Below are 22,431 nucleotides of genomic sequence, written 5' to 3' on the forward strand. Positions count from 1 at the left end.
ATAAATGAAATGGACAATGGTTTGTTTCCCCAGCTTTCAACCTAAATAGATGTGCAATCCTACACAAGTCATTTCACTTCTCTGGGGCTGTTTCTCCATCTGGACCTCCAAAGGCTCCTCAAATTCTCCTGGCAATCTCCAGTCTAAAAATGCCATTAGGATCTTGCCTCAACACCGACGTTCCCAGCGGGCTACCTGACGTTAACAAAAGGGGAAAAGCAAGGGAAAAACAAGTCCTGAGTTGTTTCCTTCTCCAAGGAGCAGGTGTCACTGGGGACCACTCACCGTCTTTAAACCAGGGGGCCATGTAGCTTAGGATGTAGGTAGGGTCCAGAGTCTTCATGACATAATCCCGGAAGGCGTGCAGATTCCGCCGATCCTCGGCCGACATGCCTGCGGTTGGCTCCCTCGCCAGGGCCGCACTGCCTTCAAAGGCCTGGCGACCGCCGCTTGCATGGATCTTCTGAAAAGCGGACCCAGTGCTGAGAGGCGGAGCCGCTGGGAAACCTCAGCCGCAGACGGGAAATCGAAACTGCAACTAGCAGCCTGCGGGCCGGGGCAAGTCACACATGCTGGACGGCTGCAGCTCCCCGCCTCCCCAAATGCATTTTTCCGAGCTTTCCTGTTCTCTGGCGGCCTGGTTTGCCAACCGGTGCGCACTTGCTCACCCAGAGGGACTACTTTTTTCATTTTGCTTTTATATCAGGAAAGGTTAGACTTAATAAAATGCACAGATTTTAAGTGTATTATTCCATGAGCTCTGAAAAATGTGTATGGGTGTAATTGCTTCCTCCAGGTCATGTAGGTCATATGCTAAGTGCATGTTTAACTTCACAGAAACCTGCCACCTGTTTTCCAACGTAGATGTACTACTTTGTATTCCCACCGGTAAAAATAAGAGCTCCAGTAGATACACATTGGTCAATTTGCCATTTTGGTCAGTGTGGAATAGTGTTTCACTGTGGTTTTAACTTTAACTCCTGTTAATGATGTGAGCACATTTGCATCTATTTATTGGCCATTCATTCATCTATCTTCTTTTGTGAGGCATTTGTTCCCATCTTTTGCATGATAAGAGTTTTCTTTGTACCACAGATTTACAACTTATTTACGCTGGATATGAGCCCATTGTCAAATACATGTATTCTAAATACCTTCTCCTAGTCTGACTTACCGCTTAATTTTCTTAAAAGTGTCTTTCAAGCAAATATGAAATGATACAAAGAAAGCAAATGGAGTCATAAGACAAAATAATGGAGGTTGGAAAAAACTATTTTAATACAGCAGGAAGGGCATATCTCTCTGGGTCAGTTATATTTCAGCTGAGTCCTTAGGAATGAGAAGGAATGAACTATTCAAAAAAGTAGGAAGAGAGGGCTTCCTTGCAGGGGGACAGAAAGCACAAGTGAGTCAAAGAGAAAAAGTGAACAAGGGATACCCCTTCTTGAACAAGGGATAAATGGCATGCAGTGCTGAAATGGTAAGCAGGGCCTTGTAAGAAAATGGATAAAGGAACACACTGCAGGATTTTAAGCAAGGAGTAATATAATTTGATGACTTTTTTTTTTTTTAAGACTTTCTCTCTGGCGCTTATGCAGAACAAGTAGATAGATGAGAGGTGACTCAAGTAAGACATAATGAGAGCACAGATAAGCACAGTGGCGGTGGAGAGTATATGAAATGAACTGTTTCAGATATAGATAGAATTGAGTGAACAGCAGTGGAAGGGAAGAGGGGGGAAAATACGCATCAAGGATACATTCCAGGCATCTGGTTTGAGCAACTAGAATGGCAGCACCATGACTAAAATGGAGAAGACAGGTTTACAACTTATTATATCCTAGTGTGGTAGATAGGCAAGAAAGTAAAGAACAGTAAGTTCAGGAAGGAGAAATAAAGCAGGATAAGGGAATAAACAGTAATGAGGGCTGTTTATAGAAGATGAGCTAATCCGGGGGCACCTAGGTGGCTCAATGGGTTGAGCCTCTGCCTTCCGCTCAGGTCATGATCCCAGGGTCCTGGGATCGAGCCCCGCATCAGGCTCTCTGCTCAGCAGGGAGCCTGCTTCCCCCTCTCTCTCTGCCTGCCTCTCTGCCTGCTTGTGATCTCTGTCAAATAAATCAATAAAATTAAAAAAAAAAAAGATGATGAGCTAATCCGGAAAGGCCTAAAGGAAATGAGAGAGAATGTCATTTGGGTGAAGAGCATTCTACTAAACAAGCAAAGCACAAAGGAGAAAAAAAAGTAAAGTACCAAAAAAACAGGAGTGAACCACGCCTGCCACAGAAAAAGGAGGTGAGCAGAGTCGCAAGAGTGAAGCGGGCTGGGGGGAAAGAGAGGAAGGTGGCCTAGGCACTTCACATACAGCCTGACAGACCACAAAAAGGACTTTGGCTTTGATTTTAAACATGATGGGAAACCATGGCAGGATTTGAGAGGGAGTGTAAGATGTTTTTAAAGGATCACTGTGGTTGACTGGAAGAAAACAAGCTGCCGGAGGACAGGGTGGAAGCCAAGTAATCAGGTAAGAAGCTGGTACCAGCACTAGCCCAACTGAGAAATGATGGCATCTTGGATCAAGATCAAAGCTGTGGAAGTGGTAAAACTGCAGGACATATAATCGTAAATCACACACAATTTGGTGATGAATTGGATGTAGGACATGTGAGAAGGAAGTCAAGGAGAATTCCCATTTGTTTAGCCTGAGCAGTTGCATGAATGGGGGTGCCATGCACTAACATGGGACACTGGAAGATGGGTAGGCTTGGAGGAGGAAATCAAGAACATGCTCGCTTGCTTGCTGATGAGAATTACCCACAGGCAGTGCTTCCCAAACATGAACGTCCACACAGGTCTTTAATTAAAGTACAGATTCTGACCTAGTAGGTCTGAGACTGCATTTCTTACAAACTGACATTCGTGACGCTGATGTTGCTGGTCCACAGATCCTGTTCTAAGTAGCAAAGTCATTAAAAAACACGAGACAAAGGAAAAGGGAGGGTAATTTAAATATAATATTCCCACTGCAGTGGGTGTAAGTGAAAACCTGAGCAGATGTGGAGGGTATGTCCTAGAACAGTGGTTCTCAAACTCTGGTTTATAGGTCAGTAGCATTAGACCACCTGGAAACTCAGAAAAGCAAATTCTTGGCCAGATGTTCTGAATCAGAAACTGTGGGTTTGGGCCTCAGCTATCTGTTTTAACAAACCTTCCAAATGATACTGATGCATGCAAAAGTGTGAGAACTAAAGGCCTAGAGGAGGAGCACTTCATTCATTAATGGAGTGAGGAGGGGTGCTATGGTAGGTTGAATGCAAAAATTATAATTCTTCACTTTTCCCAGTATTTACACCACTTGCTACAGAGGCATTGTTTTGGTAAACAAGTAGGGTTTATGTTTGCCCAAACCTGGCCCTGGCTTGAACTACCCCGCCACTATGGAAACCATGTGGTAGAGACAAGTGGGAGATTTGAGGAAGAAAAAGGTGTGAAAAATACCCATTATACCAATGAGCAAGAACACTAAAGAAACTTGTCCACTAACGTATCATATGAACTGGAACCTGAGGACTGTGTTTTCATGGCGACACCAATCTGCAGTTACTCATTTCCTTCAAAAACTCAGCAGGATGCATGCAGGCACAACAGAAGAGTTGGGTTGATCCAGACTGAGGTCTTGCTGGGTGAACTATTGCTGTGGAATCTGGCATGTGACATGTTTTTAAACAGGCCAAGGCTTAAAATTGTTTTAACAATTTTAAAGTGTTGCAAACAACAACAACAACAATAAAAGACTATATAACAGAGACTGCAGATGGCCCATAATATTTGCTATCTGGCCTTTACAGGAAAAGGTTGCTGACCCCTAAACTAAGTGAACAAGGTGAGACATGAATAAGGGCAAGAGAGTTGGAGGGTATTGCAAGGGAGTGATTTAAACATAATCTGGAGAATCACAGCTCAGCAAGAAAGCAAGCATAGAGAAGGGGGGTAATTGATAGAGTAGGGTAGACCAGGATAAGATTATACTTCCTAGTTCTGTATTCTAAAAAATGGCCTTAGATATTCTTGTAGGTAGCCTAATCTGATCCATCCACAGCAGAATTCCCTGATTCAATGACCACATGAAGGTGACAGTGACATGCTCCCAACAATTTAAAATGAAGATTAACCTCTTGGAAATTCTGTTTATGTCCTACTGCACGCAGGGCACGCATTTGATACAGTAAATAGAACATAAAATTGAAGAGGCAAGAAAGTATATGGAACTAGAGGGAACACTTTTTGGTTTCTCTTGAAAGCTGTCCTTCTTTTGCCAGCCTCCTTAATCTTGTATTCTCTAGAATCTTCTCTTATTGCCTCCTCTTCTTGTTCTACTCTCTCTGGGAGAGCTCATCCACTTCTATAACCTCTCTAGTACTTTCTAGTTTCTCAGTGACTTCTAAGTCACTAGTCCCTAACCTCCCTAGGCCCAATCTCTCCTTCAAGATTCATACTCCTATTTCCAGCTACCCACTGGAAATCTTCATCTGCCTGGGTGTCTTCCATTCTGTCCAACAGAATTTTCTGTGATGATGGAAATGCTCTCTACCTGTATTGGCCAATATGGCAGCCTGAAGCCTCACTAAACAAAATTTAAAATTCAGTTCCTCAGTTTTACCAGCCACATTTCAAGTAATCAATATCCATGTGTGCTTAGTAGCAACTATATTGGACAGTGCAGTTCTAGGCAGCAGACTCTCAAACTGAACTCACTGTTCTCCCTAAACTATCTCTATTTACTCTATTTCCTACCTTGAATATTATCACCAGGCATCTAATTCTCACATGGGAGAAGAAGAATCTCATCAGGGGCACCTGGGTGGTTCAGTGGGTTAAGCCTCTGCCTTCAGCTCAGGTCACGATCTCAGGGTCCTGGGATCGAGCCCTGCACCAGGCTCTCTGCTCAGCAGGGAGCCTGCTTCCCCCTCTCTCTGTGCCTGTTTCTCTGCCTACTTGGGATCTCTCTCTATCAAATAAATAAATAAATAAAATCTTAAAAAAAAAAAAGAAAAGAAAAATCTCATCATACCAGACTTTTCCCTCTTCCTCACAGCCCATCCTCATCTAAATGGTACTCAAAATTATGTCTAGTCTGCCACAGAAATGTACTGACTCCAGCCTCTGCACTGGATCTCTATTCTTCTACAGGTCCTTGATTTCTGGTTTGAGCTACTGCAAAGCTTCTTAAGCAGTGTTTCACTGAGGCCTCTCCAAACTTTCTTCTACATTACTGCTGATTGTTTAGGAACTAATCTAGTTGTTCCATTCCCACCTTTAAAATTCCTGTTGGTTCCACCCTATTCATCATCATACCCCTAACATTTAGCACAGACTTGGACCACATGTACTTGGTGTTTGATGAATAAACAAGTTTTACAGACAGAAGAGCAAAGAGATATCCTTTTCCCTAGGAGAGAACTGTTTATCTATTTAAAGTGCAGATGGTCAGAGAAGCAGCCTACTCCAGGCAACTACTAGATACCCCATTTTGTTCCCTCGTGTCTACATAAAAGTACATCATCTAATGTTGTGGCAAACATCAGAGCTGCAGCTTCTATGGGGATAAATTTATTGACTCAGACCTTGACCTAACTGGACTTCCACTTTCCTTGCCTGTTGCTTTTCTCAGGCACATATCCAATGGGTTTACCATTCCCCAATACCCTTGCAGGTAAAGTAAGAATTTCCTAATTTTCATTACATTGTAATAATCTTATTGTACTTTTTAAAATGGTCATATTGCACTGTTTTCTAATACCTAAGTGGGCCAGGCATTGACTAAAAACTCAGAATGAGAGAATAATTATTTACCAAGTTTTTATTATCTTCTCTGTACTTGTGCCAGCTGCTATAGCAGAACACAAGCCCTGTTTAAAGGACAAGGTATAATACCCATGACACAACTCCCCTTTCCTTCTCTACCCTTTACCTGCTGTCATCACCCACAGCATCTTCCATGTATACTTCCAGCCTCACTGATCACTATCCCTTCCAGTCACCTTCACCTCTACCCATTCTAGTTACTTCCAATCATGCCTAAAATTAGGCACTTTTTTCAGTCTTCTTACACCTACCTCCACTATATCTACTTGAAACTTACTGGAAAACAAATTCTTTGATATCTCCCTGTTCTTAAAGTCTACCGGTCACTTCAGAGCTTCACTTCCTTCCCCACACAGCCCAGATACCAGAATGCATCAATTCAACTATACTCACCAGTATCTCTCTGAACTCCCTTGCCCCTGTTGTTTCACTAGTCATTCAGCAGAACTCCAACCATAAGTCATCCATTCATTCATTCACTGTGCAAATACTGCACACACACTAAATCTCCAACATTAGTTTCTGCTTCTGCTCCCACAGTGCTGAATGCTACTGGATAAAATCACAAATCTTGGTTGTCCCATACAATATCCCATGCCTCAGGTCTCAGCACTCATCAGCAATTCTTAGCTAACCCTCTCTCCATGCCCCTCAGTGGCCATTTTCTCATTCCTCTCCTCAAGCCCTTTCTTATTTATGACCCACCTTTCTCACAAGTTGGCATTGCTTCCTACTTCATGGAGAAAAGGTAGCCTTTACAATATGAACCACCTCATCTCAACATTCTACTCACAAACATTTCTTTGCACGTTACCCTCTTCGGCCACTTTAGACTAAGACTGCCTCTCTGCTTCTGCCCATTACCAATTCGCTTACCTGTGTTCTGTGCTCTGCAATTGAGGAACTCTGCTGCATCCTTTACCTCTCTCATTTGCCTTTAACTTTTCCTGTTCCAAGGTCTCCTTCCCAGAAAGCTTGTCTTCCCTCCATCCTATATTTTAAGAAAAAAAAAAAAAAACCCTCCTTCTATTTTATACCCTCACAAGCTTGCTTCTGAGCATGGAACCAAAAGCAGTTATGTTATCTCTCAGACTAAGATCTCAACAGGCCAGGCCTTAAAAGTGGGACCAGAATACCTCTCTAATGACTCTTCCTCACAAATCGGCTTTAGTATTTACTGCATGTTTGCCTTTGTGACTTTTCCTTTTGCTGGGTATACATGACTGAAAGCTCTAATTGACACACTCATACAGGTAAAACTGCAAGCCTATACAGGCAATTTTATTAGCTTGTTTTGAAATTATTTCAAACTTACAGAAAACCTACAAAAATAGACTTCTTGTATTTGTACCCTCAACTTTTAACATTTTGCCAGTTTACTTCATAACTGTCTCCAACTACATATGTAGTATTTTTTTCTGAACCATTTGAGAGTAGGCTACATACACGATAATCATTATTTAGCTTCCCATGCAGGTTCTTCTAAAGTTATCAATCCCTGGACCGGTCTTTATAGTAGTGCCCTCCCCGCACCCTTATCTGCAGTTTTGCTTCTTGTGTTTCAGTTATCTGCAGTCAACTATGATTTGGAAGCCTTTTGAAGTATCTCGAGGTCAATCAATAGTAGCCAAGTGCTGCATCACAATGCCCAAGTCATTCACCTCATTACATAGGCATTTTACCACCCCACATCACAAAAAGGATCAGTACAAGTTAAGAGACCATTCACGAAACTTTTACCACAGTATATTGTTATAATTGTCCAATTCTTATTATTGTTAATCTCTTATTGTGCATAATTTATAAACTTTATCATAGTTATGTACATACAGAAAATATTACGTGCAGGGTTGGATACTATCTAGTTGCAGGCATTCACTGGGGGATCTTGGAATTTATCCCTTCCAAGTATGGGGATACTAAGTTCTGGTCTCAGTGATATTAGCACGTTATAGAAATTTAATCAGTTAATATTTCAGTTGTAGCCTTAATGAGCTTAATGTTAGAAATAGACCCATGCCCAGAATTCTGATGATATCTGGTTTGTGAAGAGGAACTCTTCTCCTTTACTTCCCATCCTCTGCCCCTAAAGGTGGGAACGCCAGGGCTGGCGACAACCCAAACCAGGTTATACATGGTTTCTGGTATCCTGAAGAACCTGAAAAATTTTCCGAGTCCAGGGATGTGCTGACTGGCTCAGGGTGTCCATACTCACCGGCAGAGGACGGCAATTATTCCCCACGATGGAAGAACTCCCAGTAAGAATGGGCGATCAGCTTACCCTGAATAAGCTGTTTGCCCCTTTGTACACATAGCCCATCATTACTACACATTAAATGGGTGGGGGAGGCCTTGGGATTGGCTCCCAAAGAACTTCCTGAGAAAGGGAAGTGGAAGTAAGAAAAACTTTTCCCATCATGAATCTGAGGACTGAAGAAGAAGTTACGTGCAAATGCTTGGCTGCATTTCCTTTAAACAAAAAAGTCACAAAAGTCACAAAAAACACTGAAAACCCGAGGTAAGATAAAGTACCTTCTGGACACTGAATTCAGACGAACAGGTTAAAAGAAAATAGTGTTAGCCTAAAAGTTGGCAGACATGGAAGCCCTCTGAAAGCAGAAGCAGATCCTAGCCAATTTTTTTAAAATCCCTACCACCTGGTCATCCACCCAGTATGTGCTTTAAGCACTTCCTATGTGAAAGAGAACAGAAGGGATTTACCAGTACACATACATAGAGTTGCCAAAGAACTTGCAGACTGATGAGAGAACACTTAGTAATCAATTACTGCAGAAGAGTCCAGGGTTATTAAGAGAGCAAGTAGTTGGGGGGAAATAATGGAAGAGGGCACACTTTACCAGAAGCCTCCTTTAGCTAGGATGGAATTCAGTTCCCAGCAGAAAAATCCACATATGAAGGCTCTGGAGTAGCAAGTAGCAGGTGCTCCTTAGACCTGAAGCAGGTTAGGATGGCCAGAGCACAAATGAGGTGAGAGAAAAACTGTAGCAGGAGCCAGAACCGAGTAGGCAGAGGTATGTAAACCATATTATGCTGTTTCTTTGTTTTTTTTTTCTTATTTTATTTGACAGAGATCACAAGTAGGTAGAGTGGCAGGCAGAAAGAGAGGGGGAAGCAGGCTCCCCACCAAGCAGAGAGCCCAATGCGGGGCTCTCTGAGACAAAGGCAGAGGCTTTAACCCACTGAGCCACCCACGCTCCCCTATGCTGGATTTTTGTTTGCTTTTATTAATTACCCTAAGAATAACAGGAAGTTACTGAAGGATTTTAAATAGGGGAATGAAAAAAAAACAAATTAAATACATATATATATATATATATATATATATATATATATCTTTTGAATGCTACATCAAGAATGGCTAGGGGCAAATGGGTAGGTGTAGAGCAAAATGGAGAGGTGTGGATGCAGGCAGACCCATTATCAGAGCACAGGTGAGAGATCATGGCTGCCTGGATTGGATGGTACTTACACACTAGAAATATTCAGTGACCAGGATCTGGGGATTGAATGAGAGGGCTGAAGGAGGAAAATCAAAGACTGGGAAATTTTTGGCCTGAACACCGTAAAGAGGATGATGTGATGGTCCCTGTATTAAGATGAGTTTCATGTGTTCGACAGAAAACATTAAGATAGATTTTCACTAAAATGTTTTACTAGAAATATCATGTAAAATCAGAAAATAGCATTTAAAAAAAACTTAAGAAACTACAAATCATGTCATAATTTCAAAGTATATTCCTTGATCAACTACCTATAGCCTTCCCATAATTTCTCAGTGTCTGAGCTTACTAAAAATTCCTAACATCAATTTAGATGGTCACTTTAAAACAATTTCCTACTGCCATTAGGACAAATACAAACATGATCTACAAAGCTTGGTCCCACACACTTTATCCTTTGGTTAACTTTGCCTTCTTTTAGTTTTTTTTTTCTTTTTCCTTTTAAGATTTTATTTATTTATTTGACAGATAGTGATCACAAGTAGGCAGAGAGAAAGGCAGAGAGAGAGGGAGAAGCAGGCTCCCTGCTGAGCAGAGAGCCTGATGCAGGGCTCGATCCCAGGACCCTGAGATCATGACCTGAGCCGAAGGCAGAGGCTTAACCCAATGAGCCACCCAGGCACCCCAACCTGCCTTCTTTTAGTTCTTGAATATGCTAGGCTACCCTTCTGCTTTTGGATCTTTGGACATCTCTTCCTTTGTTAAGAACACCTCCACTCCTAGCTAACATCTACTTGTTTTCTGAATCTCAATTCAGCCATCACGTCCACATGAGTTTAGGTCCCCACTGAATGCTTATAGGAAATTGTACTTTCTCTTCAGAGAACTTATGGTTTATAATGTTTACATATGTCCCGTGAGGCAAGGAGCAGATATGCTTTGTTCTATCCACTGAAATCCTAAAAACATAGTCTAGATCCTGTGACACTGCAGGCATCCCAACTTCTGTTGAACAATGAATGAATATGGTAGCAAGGCAATCTGAAGGCTGAATTAGACTTAATCCAAGTTCTGTTCTTCCCTGGCAATTTTACTTTAGGCTACATGGAGAGCACTTTGTCATCTCTAAAACAGAATAAAACATAAATGTAACCACTTTTGTGTACAAGAATTACCAATGTAAAAGATGTATGGCAAGCTGTTTTTAGTAAGTTAAAAGCTACATAGCTGCATTTTGTTGAAAACAGACATACCTTATAATCAGATTAAAGAATTAAAATAATTAAAGCTGTGCAGTTAAACGCAGATCACCTGAAATTTAGTATTTACGACAAGTATATTCTTAACTATTTTCAAGATTTTAGCTCCCCTAAAACAGTTTGATTTTTTTTTTTAAAGGCAATACTGCATAGGAAAATTTCTGGATTCATGTTTTAAAGTGTTACTATTTTATTTTTTATTTTGTTGAATACACATTTCTTTCACTGGCAGTCCAGATGAACAAGTATATAAAGGAAATATTTAAATTTTGCTTTTGGCAGATGTCAAGATAAACTGTGCAGATTAAAATGCCTCAATTTAACCTGAAGAAATGGTTCTGAATCATACAAATTTTTAAGAAGAAAAATAAAGACTGTCCAAAGGGATTCTCCTAGCTTATAACACATTTCCAGAATAACTCTCAAAAAAAAAAAATTCAAAAATACTCATTGACTACTTTAAAAATAGGTCAATACCATATGGCTTTATGAAATAACTTCTAAAATTTATATTTTTTTATTTAAAAAGGACCCCAAGTTTTAAATAAACTGCTAGCAATATCATTTTCCTCACTTAAAAGTGCATATCTCTGAGGGTGGGACATACATACTTTTTGAACAAATAATGATTTTTACAAATTTTAACACACACACACAAAAATCACTTAAAATATTTTTAAGGGGGAAAAGAGTTTTCACCAAAAGTCATCTTTAAATAGACTGCAGTAGATGACACTGTTCCTTTTTTTTTTTTTAATACCATCAGAATTCTCAATGAGATGCTTTGGCAGTTTTAAGACATATCACGGTCTCTACCAAGTGACACTGACATTAATGATGTCCGTGGAGATGGCAACTGCCTTGATGGCTCAGTATGAATAGACACGTTACTGGGCTGACTCTCCAAATCAGAGGCAAAAGTACTCTCTTCTCTTACATCAAGAGTTTGTTCAACTGAAGCTGTCTGGTGTGGAATATTATCCACAGTTTTGTTGGCATTATTCAAGTTGTTATTAAGTGTGGTAATATTACACTCCTTGTCTAGGATGCCAAATTCATCTTCTATTGTAACTACATCTTTAGCTTCAAATGGTTCCAAGGGAGGAGGCAAAAACTCATTTTGTAGACAGTCCTGAGGACCACTATTGTCACATTCTGTATCCTCCTTTACTTCAGAATCTTTATCACTATCACTGTCAATGGTAATTACAACTGGCGAACGTGAAGGATTGTCCCCGTGATGTTTCTTATGCTTCTTCTTGTGCTTCTTCTTCTTCTTTTTATGATGTCTAGTTGTATCAGTAGCTTTCCCTTCATAAACTATCTCTACACTTAGGCTCCGGGTCCTCCTTTTTTTCCTCTTATGTTTTGTCTCTCTGTCTGATGACCGACTGTCTGAAAAGCTGTCACTCTCATTTTTGTGGCTGCCATCAAATTTTGATGAGGATTTTTGGTAATGACTTTCCTTTACTTTAGAAGCAAATTCACGAGAAGGTTGAGCCACTTCGTTAGTACCCTCCAAATGCCGTGTCTTGTATTTTCGTTTCCCTCCAGGCTTTTCATTCCTTACCCAGTCAGGCCCTGTAGATGCAGTCTTTGATCTATTACTGGATAGGCTCCTTGATCTGTGCCTTTCATAGTAGTAATACTTCCTTTCACTGTGATTATTTTTTTTCCTAGCATTTGTTCTTTCAGAAAAGGACTGAATTCTAAATTCTGGACTTGAGGATTGTCTGGAATAATGAGCTCTGGACAGAGTCCTCCTCCTGTAAGATGATTCATAGCCATCCCTATCCTTGTTTCTACTATAGTAAGTATACTCCCACTTGTATCTGCTTCCATAATTATTTCTTAAATAATAACGATCTCTATTTCTGCTCCGTGATCTTCTTTTACCATGATCACTGCTACGAGATCTTGATCTGCTTGTGCTCTCACTACTGAGAGAGAGAGTTTGGCTTCTTCTTGACCAACTGCTATCTCTAGTTCTTGATCTCTTTTTGTCTCTTCTACCTCTAGGTCTGCTACTCTCCCTGCTTCTGGATCTTTTGCTTTTCATCCTTTTCTTCCCATGATGCTTCCTACGATTTTTCTGGTCATGCCCACTTCTGCTCTGGGAACGTGAATCTGAACTTCTTGATCTTCCCCTCCTCCTGTGTCTACGGTTATATGGGGAATATACTCTGTCTCCTCTGACAGATGAGCTCAGGTCTCTGGGAGATGACAAAGGTGTAGAGTGTTTCTCTTCCTTCTTTGACTTGATTCTTTTACCAGAACCACAATGACCTTTATTTATTTGCTCATCCTTTCCAAGGACAGAACGTGGAGATGAACATCTACTAACATCACTATCACCAGAACTGTAAGACTGTTCTTGTGTCTTCACAGTCTCCATTTTTTCATAAGACCCCAACTCCTCAGAATCAGAGGATAGTTCGACAAGTTCTGGGGTCCTCTCAGCTAGTGGTTTAACAAATCCAACAATGACACAATTATCTGAAGAAGAATCACTGTCATTATTTAGGTCTTCATTAGTTTGTACTCCTTGTATCTGAGATGTGGCTCTTCCTGTTACAAGTTCTTCATCTGAACTATCAGAAGTATTTAAAAGGGAAGACATGGCAGCATGCACCTGCTCTGAGCTTGAGTAAGATGGTCCTGGAGTTTCATCATCCCACGGTGCCTGACTAACAGTGGTTACATTGATATCCAACTCCTGAGTCTCAGCTTCATCAGGAGATATTGTTATGACTGAAGAATCAGAATGGCTACCTTCTTCATATGAAGGAGCAGGGCAATCATAATTAGCATGCTGGTCAAAAGCTGCCATGTTAAAAGGAGATCGAGCAAAACTGATAAATTCATGTATAAAATGCTCAGTCCGATTAAGTAGAAACGGTCTTAAGTCAGACACAAATTCCCGACTCTCCAAGTCATAGCGAGTGACATTACTCATGATGATGTGCTGGACAATATTCACTAGAGATCCGTGAGCTCCAAAAAGAACAGTAAGTTCACGTTTTAACCAGGGAACTAATCTGTGAAGGCAAGCTGGATTTCTACGGAAAAATTCAGCTGAAATATCCCTGCAGCGACCACCATCTTCAATATTTCTAACACGGGCACCAGCACGGTAGAGAGTTCGTCTAAAATTAATAATATCCTGTTCCTGAATTTTCCGCAAAGATCTTTCATCTGCAGTTGGCCTCCTAATTGCAATCTGTCTCATAAGTTGAGGAACTTCACCATTTCTAGGTCTTGTTGAAATGCCTAACCCTTCAAATAGTACTCCACTATCTGGTGGAGTTGTTGTTCTTCTATTCATGGTATTATTAGGTGAATAAACAGAAGCACTTCGATCCCTTGTCATAGTTGTACGATAGCGAAATCTTGGAACATCAGGGGTTGCAAAAGAACCATTATATGAAGGCCTTAAGACATACTCCTTGAAGTCATCTTCTGCCCTCACAGAATGGAAAATAGAATCAAAGGGCTGTTTACACAGTGGACATTCAGCTTTGTTTTTTGACCACTCCTGTACACAGCGAAAACAGAACTTATGTAAACAGCGATCTAAGTAAGACACATTATCAAACCTATCCAAACATATAGGACACTTAGAATCAGGAGATGCATCAGCTGGTACTGTCTGTTGCAATTTGCTAGTACCAGCTTTAGGTGAAAAGTTGTCCATTTTAAATTCCTTAGCGGCTGATGCCATTATCTGTAAAAGGGAAAAAAATACATCAGTAACCGGATTAAAAAAAAACAAGACTAAACCTGAAAAAAAAAAAGCAAATAATGACTGTGAAATATACTTTGGTGAAACAGTTGAGTAGCTCATTATCCTTGTAATATGAAGAAGCAGGGTAGCATAGTAATATAGTACTTAAAATACAAAACCTAAAGTCAGATACTTCCTGACTTTGAATCCTGGTTCTACACCAGCAGTGTGACTACGGAGATCAGCAATAATAGAACCTGCATCACAGGGTTTATGAAGATTAAAAAAAGGGGCCTGGTATATAGTAAGCTCTCAACTATTCTGTATCATTCTGTTCTTTTAAAAGAGAATTAAACTGAGAAATATTTAACTGAAAATAACTGAGAATAGAAAATCCACCAAGTACCCATGTATCCACCACTCAGATTTAACAACTTAACATTTTCTCATGGCTATTCCCCACTTTTTAAAATGCCCCTTATCTTCCCTTCTATTCCTCTCTAGAAAACAAAAACCCAGAACACCACAGTCCTCAGTGGGTGTTATTTCTATGTATGGTTTTAGATCTTTCATACATATGCCCTGAACAATATACACTATCACTACTTATTTGTGGAAAGCATTATATATGCACCTTTAAAAAAAAAATGCAGCGAGATAATTTGCATACCAAAAAGTTCACCTGTTTAAACCAATTCTGTAGTTTTTAGTGGAAGATTCTTTCACACACACAAAAAATATCTTTTAGTGACGATTAAATGAAATAATAACTGTAAAAGCATTAAAGAAAGTTCCTGACTTCCAGCAACTACTGTGTACATGTTAGTTGCTGTTATTACTATACTACTGTTACACTACCACATTCCATTCCTGATTTCTTACAGCATCCCTAAAAAGCCTTGCTTAGCTTAGCCTTTTAATCCAAAGTCAGCCACAAAGTTTCTTGAAATCATGCTTCCAGTGCCCTTCCCTCATTTTCCCCCACATGGATCACTAAAATGTTAACAATTAGTTTTGTTTGCTTTAAATTTATCAGTTTATGTTGACCCATAACTTTCAAAATGAATTTGCCAGAGCTGAAATTTGGTGTGCATCACATTTTTGGCCTTCTTACCTTGTAAAATCACTCTTTAGCTGCATTCTATACTAATCATTGAGTATATATTAAATACTTGCTTCTTCCTTTATGTTTTCTGGGCCTTTTATTCATCTTTTCCCATCTCCTCTATCACAGGAAGTTTCATCAGTGGTCAACTGCTACCAGGTTGGTCAAACAACTGATTTTTAACTTTCTAAACTATGGCCATACCGAACTCTAACAAAAACAAAATCCACAACAAAAATTCATGACTGTGAAATGTAACTATTTCATCATGGTTTTCATATTAAACTTAAGAGCTCATCTAGGGCCTCTTAACTTTCCCAGAGATATAACTTAATCAGAAATCAATTAATGCTGAACGAATGCTTCTTCAGGGATCCAAATACTTCTAGTTTTCCATTTTCTAGACTAGAAATACAGAAATCACTACTATTCTTGAACAGCATATAATGATAAACTTCTTGCTAGTATACTGAATTATATAATAATAATTGTTAATATACTTAAACCTTAATATAACATAAATTTCTCAGCATTTGCCCCTACTTCTAACAGTTTTACTCTTCCTCTGAAGGGAAAAAAAAAAAAGCCTAAAAATAAAAATTTTTAGCATCACAGAATATTAGGGGAAGGAATGAAGAGTGGAGAAGGAACTGAATAGGTTATCAGAGAACCTGGATTGAAGACCAGGTTTCCCCTAAAACTAACTCTATAAACTGGAGCCATCCTGATGAGATCTAGATTTCAGTTTGCACCTCTATGTAATACTTTTTTAAAAAAACTAGTGAATATAATTTAATAATTGTATCTTAATTTGTAATTTGGAAATTAGAATTTTAGTGCTTACTGAACACTTGCAGGTCACATAAAAACTGAATGCATTTTATTAAAGGAAATTAGTAGGTAGTAAACTTGAAGTTCAAATAAAATCTCACCTAAGCAGAATTAAAAAAAAAAAAAATGCGATCTTATGGGCACATGAGTGGCTAAATCAGTTAAGCATCTGTCTTCGGCTCAGGTCATGATCCCAGGCTCTTGGGATTTAGCCTCACCTCAGACTCCCTCTCCCTCTGCCCCTGCTCATGCATGTACTCTCTCTCACTCTCTCAAATAAACAAAATCTTAAAAAAAGGGAAAAAAAAGGAATATTAGTCTTCCCTTTCCTAGTTTTATAAGTCTGTTAACCACTTTGGCAGCACAGCATAAAGCTAAAGAATGATCAGTAATGTCCATAACAAATAAAAAGAATAAATTAGATTTGTATTGTATTTCTCACAGCAATATCTGTAGCTATAAAGAACACCATTCATCAGAAACATCAAACAATGGCAATGGACATACATAATCAGAGAAAGAGATTTACTCCTTCAAAAGCATCACTAATGCTAAAATTAAAACATTTGCTAATGGAGCATCAGGCTGGCTCAGACAGTAGAGCATGTGACTCTTGATTTCAGGGTCATGAGTTCAAGCCCCACACTGGGTACAGACATTACTTTAAAAAAAAATTTCTTCAAATATTTGCTGAGATACAAATGAAGCAGAATTACCATATGACTCAAGGACTCAACACCTTAATTTAATTTCCAAAACAAATTAAAACATGTCCACACAAAAACTTGCCTGGGAATGTTCATAGCTGCATTTGTCCTAATAGTTCAAAAGCAGAAACAATCCTATCAACTGATGGAAAGATAAATAAAATGTGGATACAATGGAATGTAAATGGGAAATAAAAAGGATGAAGCACTGATACATGTTACGATAAGGATGAAACTTTTCATTGGGCTAAATGGAAAAAAAAAATTAGGGGTGCCTGGGTGGCTCAGTGGGTCAAAGCCTCTGCCTTTGGCTCAGGATATGATCCCAGGGTCCTAAGATCAAGCCTGGCATCAGACTCTCTGCTCAGCAGGGAGCCTACTTCCTCCTCTCTCTCTGCCTACTTGTGATCTCTGTTAAATTAAAAAAAAAAAAAAAAAAAAGTCACAAAAGACATGTTGTATGATGCCATTCATATGAAATGTCCAGAATAGGCAAATCTATGGATGGAAATAGACTGGTGGTTGCTGGAGGACGGAGAGGGATTACAAAGTTTATTTCTGGAATGATAAAAATGTTCAATTACAGTTGCACAACTCTTTAAATATACTAAAACCCGCTGGATTATATACTTTAAACAGGTGAATTTCATGGATGGAATATAAATTATATCTCAACAAACCTGTTTTAAAAATACAAATCAAGGCATAAAATAGGAATGGCTAAGAGTCGGATTAAAATTTGTAGTTTTATAAATTCTGGGTTTGGGTAGTAAAGGTGGACCTGATGGCAGATTTAGTGCTCAGGTTCTAGAAGCCTGCAATAAAGGTTTCTCTATCCTAACACTCTAGAAATTGGGACATCAAGTTAATTTCCCCATAGGCATAAAGATGAAATTAATTCTTCTGATCCCATATCCTTAACCATCTCCCAAATTCTAAATAAAGTTTACCATCTTTAGGATACAATGATTAAGCCAAACCTTCCCCAAATTTTCAGATCTACTGGCTGTAACAGAGGTAAGAATCCTTCCTGTCACATTTTGGGGGAATTCTAGGTAATTAACAACCATATTTACCTAGGGAAATGGATGAGAGGGGATAAAGAATCAAGAGGCTGGACGTTATAGACTGGACATTTAAAGATTGTGCTGATTATATACATGGGAATGACATTAATTCTAATGCAGAGCCAGGGTTGAAAATCAAAACCACTTAACGATGTGATCTGGAGGAAGTTTCTCAAAACCTTAAATTTTCTCAATTCTAAAATGGATTAAGTACTAGTACCCACGTGAAAAGGTGGTTGTGTGAAAGCATATATTCTATGTAAACCCTCAGCATAGTGATTACCATGCAGTAAAAATTTAATAGTGTTTCCCTATGTTATGTGAAAATAAAGTTAACATTAGTCCTTTTCATCACTTACAACTGATTATGAAGACCCAGAAAGATGATAGCCTGTAACAAATCTTTTTTTCTTAATATAATTACTGTATATAAAATATCCCAGGGGCTAAAAAGGGTTTACAAGCAGATGAACTAGAATAAGCCCCAAGTATTAAAAATATCTGGCTCCTGGGACACCTGGGTGGCTCAGTCGGTTAAGCGGCTGCCTTCGGCTCAGGTCATGATCCCAGTGCCCTGGGATCGAGTCCCACATCCGGCTCCTTGCTCGCGGGAAGCCTGCTTCTCCCTCTGCCTCTGCCTGCCACTCTGTCTGCCTGTGCTCTCTCTCTCTCTCTAACAAATAAATAAATAAAATCTTTAAAAAATTTAAAAAAAAATCTGGCTCCTAATTCTTACAATCTTTGTGAAATTACTGTACCTCCCTCAACTGCAATTTAATCACCAGTTCCAAAGGATCATACGGATCTTACAGGATCTATTAAAGAGATCCTATAAATGTTGATTCCAATTTCAACCATAAAAAGAACTGCTTGGGAACCATGCTGCGCTAAAGCCACTCATTCCAGCTAAGCCTGATTGCTTTTGGCTGACTACAGCTTTGAATTTCAGTGACTAAAAGCAAAACAAAACCCAACCTTCACCATTAACTTAAATCTTGGGTAACTCTTAATTTATCTTAAATAATACTGAAAATTACCTACCAAAAATTCTGTTCATTCCTGCCCTTAAAACATTGTTTGCTCCATCTCAGCACTGCCCCCTGCCAGTCTAGGAATCAGCAGCCCACGAGAAAAGCTGCACTAACTGGATGGATGGAGAAACCACAGGCAAGCGAGCCCAGCCCACAATGTGTAACACAGCATAGACAACTCCAAGAGTCACGGTGATAGTGGCTTCCTTGGGTTGAGAACGGCCATCGGCCAAGATCGCAGATAAGGCAGGCCCCCGTGCATTACATAATCACAACGAACTAAAACACTGTTACTCCCATTTTACAGGCAGGCAGTTAGATTAGGGCACCTCAACTAACCTCTGGCACACCTCTGAGAGAGGCGATGCCACGAATGAGACGCGAACGTTTTGTTTTCTGGGGTTCCCCCCCCCCCCTCCGCAAAGAGACCAAGCTCTTTCCAGTACACCGCTACGCCCGCGCCCCTCGGGAAGGGTTCTAGGAAACGCAACTCTCCCCCGCCCACCCGCACAAATCCACAGGTGCGCCACCGGAGCCGCCAGCCCGCCCGCTGGGAGCTCAGCCCCGCCCCGCCCCGCCGAGGCCCGGACGGCCCTCGGGCCCAGACCGCTGCTCCCCGGTCCTTGGGCCTCGTTTCAGGCCGGGAGCTACGGCTCGCCCAGCCCTTCCGACCCCGGCACCCCATTGTTCGGGATCTCACTCACCTCGGAGGATACCGACGCAGTCCCGGCTGGGGCGCTAGTGCCAAGCTCCCGGCGGCCCAGAAAGCTGGGTCGGTGACGGCAAGATCCGCGAAGGCGTACCCGGCGACTTCTCCGCCGGCCCTCAGGAGCGGGAGCAGGCGGGGGCGCTTCACCCTCCTCGCGAGACAGCGGAGACCCCGGCGGCTGCTGCGACCCCTGTGACGTAAGGAGCTCATCACCAATGGCAGCTTGGGGGACGGCAGCAGAAAGCAAGACCCAATCCGCAGCCCCCCGCGCGTCAAAACACAACACCCGCGTGCGTAACGCATGCGCAGTAGAAGGGCGCCGGCTCTGAGGGCGGGGCCTAGAGCGCTCGGCCAAGCACGGGCCCTTCCCCCACCTGTCCCTTTCGTTCCTGGAATAAGAACGACAAGATCTTCCCTGGCACAAATCACTACCATCACCATCATTCTTGTTACCATTAGTTTCTGGGGGGTACAGGCGCAATACTTAATGTTCGCTCCTAACTTACCCGGAAAACACGGTAACTAGCTTGGTCTCATTTAAACCTCACCGAACTCCGCGAGAAGCTATTAAAATTATCTCTAGTGTATAAAGAAACTGAGTTACTTGAAGATGAAGTGACCGCCTCCAGTTGCACATCTGGATCATAACACGGGGATTCGGATGGAATCCAAAGCCAGAGCCCAACCAGTGTCCTACGCAGTCTTCATAAAGAAATCTACTCCAGTCTAGGGGTGAACAGGGATTACCTAAGAGAACAGGGCCTTAAGATCTTCCCAAGACAGACGACATTTTTCTCTCAAATAAATACTTTTCCCCTTCCCCATTCCCCTGAATCTGGATTAAAAACTTCTCTAGGTGATATCCGAGATGTACAGAGCCAAAGTCTGAGCCTAAAGTGGCCCATTGCCCCATTCTACCCACAGGCCTCAGATGTGAGCGTCCCAAACATTCTAGAGCTAAACTAGGTATAAACCGCCCGCGTACAAAATGCCGTCTCTGGCTTAGTATCTGATACGCGCTACCGTTCTGAGCACATCACAAACGCTCAAAAACACACTTGTTGATTGGCAGGTACATTATGCCAAGTAATTCGTGCTACGTTATTTAGTCTTAGAAGTACCATTTACATCCACAAGCCATTGCGTTCTCAAAGACTTTGTTTCTGGAAGAATAGCTCAATTAACAGGGCCTCCCGCAACGATTCGTCGCTGTTATATAAAAGTCGGTGTTCCTCTTAGGTCAATGATGAATATACGAACCTCTCTCTGTATTATGTGGAAACAAGTGCGGGAGGAAACGTTAATCCCTCCAGCGTCAGAAGCCCGTGTAATATCTAAAATGAAGATCTTTTTCAAATAAATTTTTAAATGCACACGACGGTACATTATCTTGCATGAATACTGCACTCCAAATGAAAGAAGACCGGATGACAATGCACGCCCATGTAAGCAGCAAAAAAGGCCATTTTTAATGTGTTTTCTCCTTTATCTCATCCCCTCCCTCCACCACGAACTAGGCCCCCATGTCACGTGAGCCCACCCCAGCTCCGGGCGGAAGAGGCCGGCCCAGCGGATGGGAAACGCGCCCGGAGCCGAGGGGCGGGCGCTTGTGCCCGGCTGAAAGATGGCGGCCGCCGCTCGGCAGCCGCCGCCCCTGAGGTTACTCTAGGGCCTGCAGTTTCCCTCCGTTCCCGCGGGCAGCCGCCGCCTCCTTACCATGAAGCCAGTGAGTCGCCGCACCCTGGACTGGATTTATTCAGTGGTAGGTCCCTGGTCTGGCGAGGCTCCACGGGGTCGACTCCGTAGGCCCGCAGGCGGAAGGCCCCCTATTTCTTCAGCGCCCAGAAACTCCAAAATCCATTCCTGTGTTAAGGCTTTCACTCTCTCACCTCGACTCCGCCTCTTCCTGGAAGACACGCTCTTCCGCTTCTTACGTAAGGGCGGCTGGGTGTACTCGCCTCCGAAACCCCATTTATTCGAGTCTTTCACTGTAATTCCCACCTTAGCAACGTACACGGCAACCTGTTGGGGCAAGGGGAGGGAGGGAAGTAGCGTTTACAGTAGTTTTTTTTTTTTGCTTGTATTCCCCTTCTTGCATTTTTTTAGTTACTCCTCGCGATCGTATTGCTCTCCTGGGGATATGTCATCTATGCATCAACAGTAGCCGCACGACGACAGCTCAGCAAGGAATACCCAGACAGAATCTCGGGGATGAATGAAAATTTGTAATTCCTCTGGATTTAATTTTGTGCACACAGTTCTTTACCTGATGTTTGTCTGGCATGTGTCTCGATTTAAAGTAAAATCCATTATGCAAAGTTTCCAAATTTATTTTTTGCACAGTCCTTTATAGTAACCACTGATCTGCTAATTTTCGCAGAGGTTTGTCTTCCACATTCTTTTTTTTTTTTTTGTCTTCCACATTCTTATATAAAACAAATCAAGCTAGATCTGACCACATGTGAATACTGGATCATACTTGGAATGACATGCTTTTCAACCTAGAGTTCCTAAATAACCTCTTAAAATGCCTCAGTCTTCTCTAAAACAAAGTGTGTGGAATTGCTGTTCTTTTATAATCCTTTATTGCAACATTTCATTCTGTTACATACCTTAACATAAGATCAGATTAAGTACTGCATAAGAAAAAAAAAATCTATCATGTGACTACT

At 41.2% G+C, this 22,431-nt stretch overlaps 3 protein-coding genes across 5 annotated transcripts in view; 1 reads left to right on the forward strand and 2 right to left on the reverse strand.

Annotated features, from left to right (window-relative positions):
* RIGI (RNA sensor RIG-I) overlaps positions 1–483 on the reverse strand; it is a 36,921-nt gene extending 36,438 nt beyond the window's left edge. The window contains exon 1 of one of the 2 annotated variants that reach the window (XM_080819879.1): positions 286–483. In XM_080819879.1, coding sequence (XP_080676005.1) covers positions 286–391 — 106 coding nt within the window. In that variant the 5' untranslated portion in view covers positions 392–483. The remainder of the gene's footprint in view (positions 1–285) is intronic. The other variant, XM_080819878.1, reaches the window with a different exon arrangement.
* Positions 484–10,726: 10,243 nt separating this feature from the next.
* Positions 10,727–21,657, reverse strand: TOPORS (TOP1 binding arginine/serine rich protein, E3 ubiquitin ligase). Of its 2 annotated transcripts, none has more exons than XM_080820806.1 (3): positions 21,476–21,657; positions 19,755–19,949; positions 10,727–14,309 (listed from the first exon to the last, which is right to left on the reverse strand). In XM_080820806.1, exons 1-3 carry the CDS (start codon positions 21,476–21,478, stop codon positions 11,379–11,381), a joined length of 3,129 nt encoding a protein of 1,042 aa, XP_080676932.1. In that variant the 5' UTR covers positions 21,479–21,657; the 3' UTR covers positions 10,727–11,378. The 2 variants fall into 2 exon arrangements, with proteins under 2 accessions (XP_080676932.1, XP_080676931.1); XM_080820805.1 differs by lacking the exon at positions 21,476–21,657 and adding an exon at positions 21,020–21,147.
* Positions 21,368–22,296, forward strand: SMIM27 (small integral membrane protein 27). The gene is made up of 2 exons (XM_080820808.1): positions 21,368–21,521; positions 21,866–22,296. The coding sequence occupies exons 1-2, from the start codon at positions 21,477–21,479 to the stop codon at positions 21,986–21,988; spliced, it is 168 nt and encodes a 55-aa protein (XP_080676934.1). The 5' UTR covers positions 21,368–21,476; the 3' UTR covers positions 21,989–22,296.
* Positions 22,297–22,431: the final 135 nt, after the last annotated feature.

This window comes from Martes martes (assembly GCF_963455335.1).
Source record: "Martes martes genome assembly, chromosome: 12".
NCBI lineage: Eukaryota > Metazoa > Chordata > Mammalia > Carnivora > Mustelidae > Martes > Martes martes.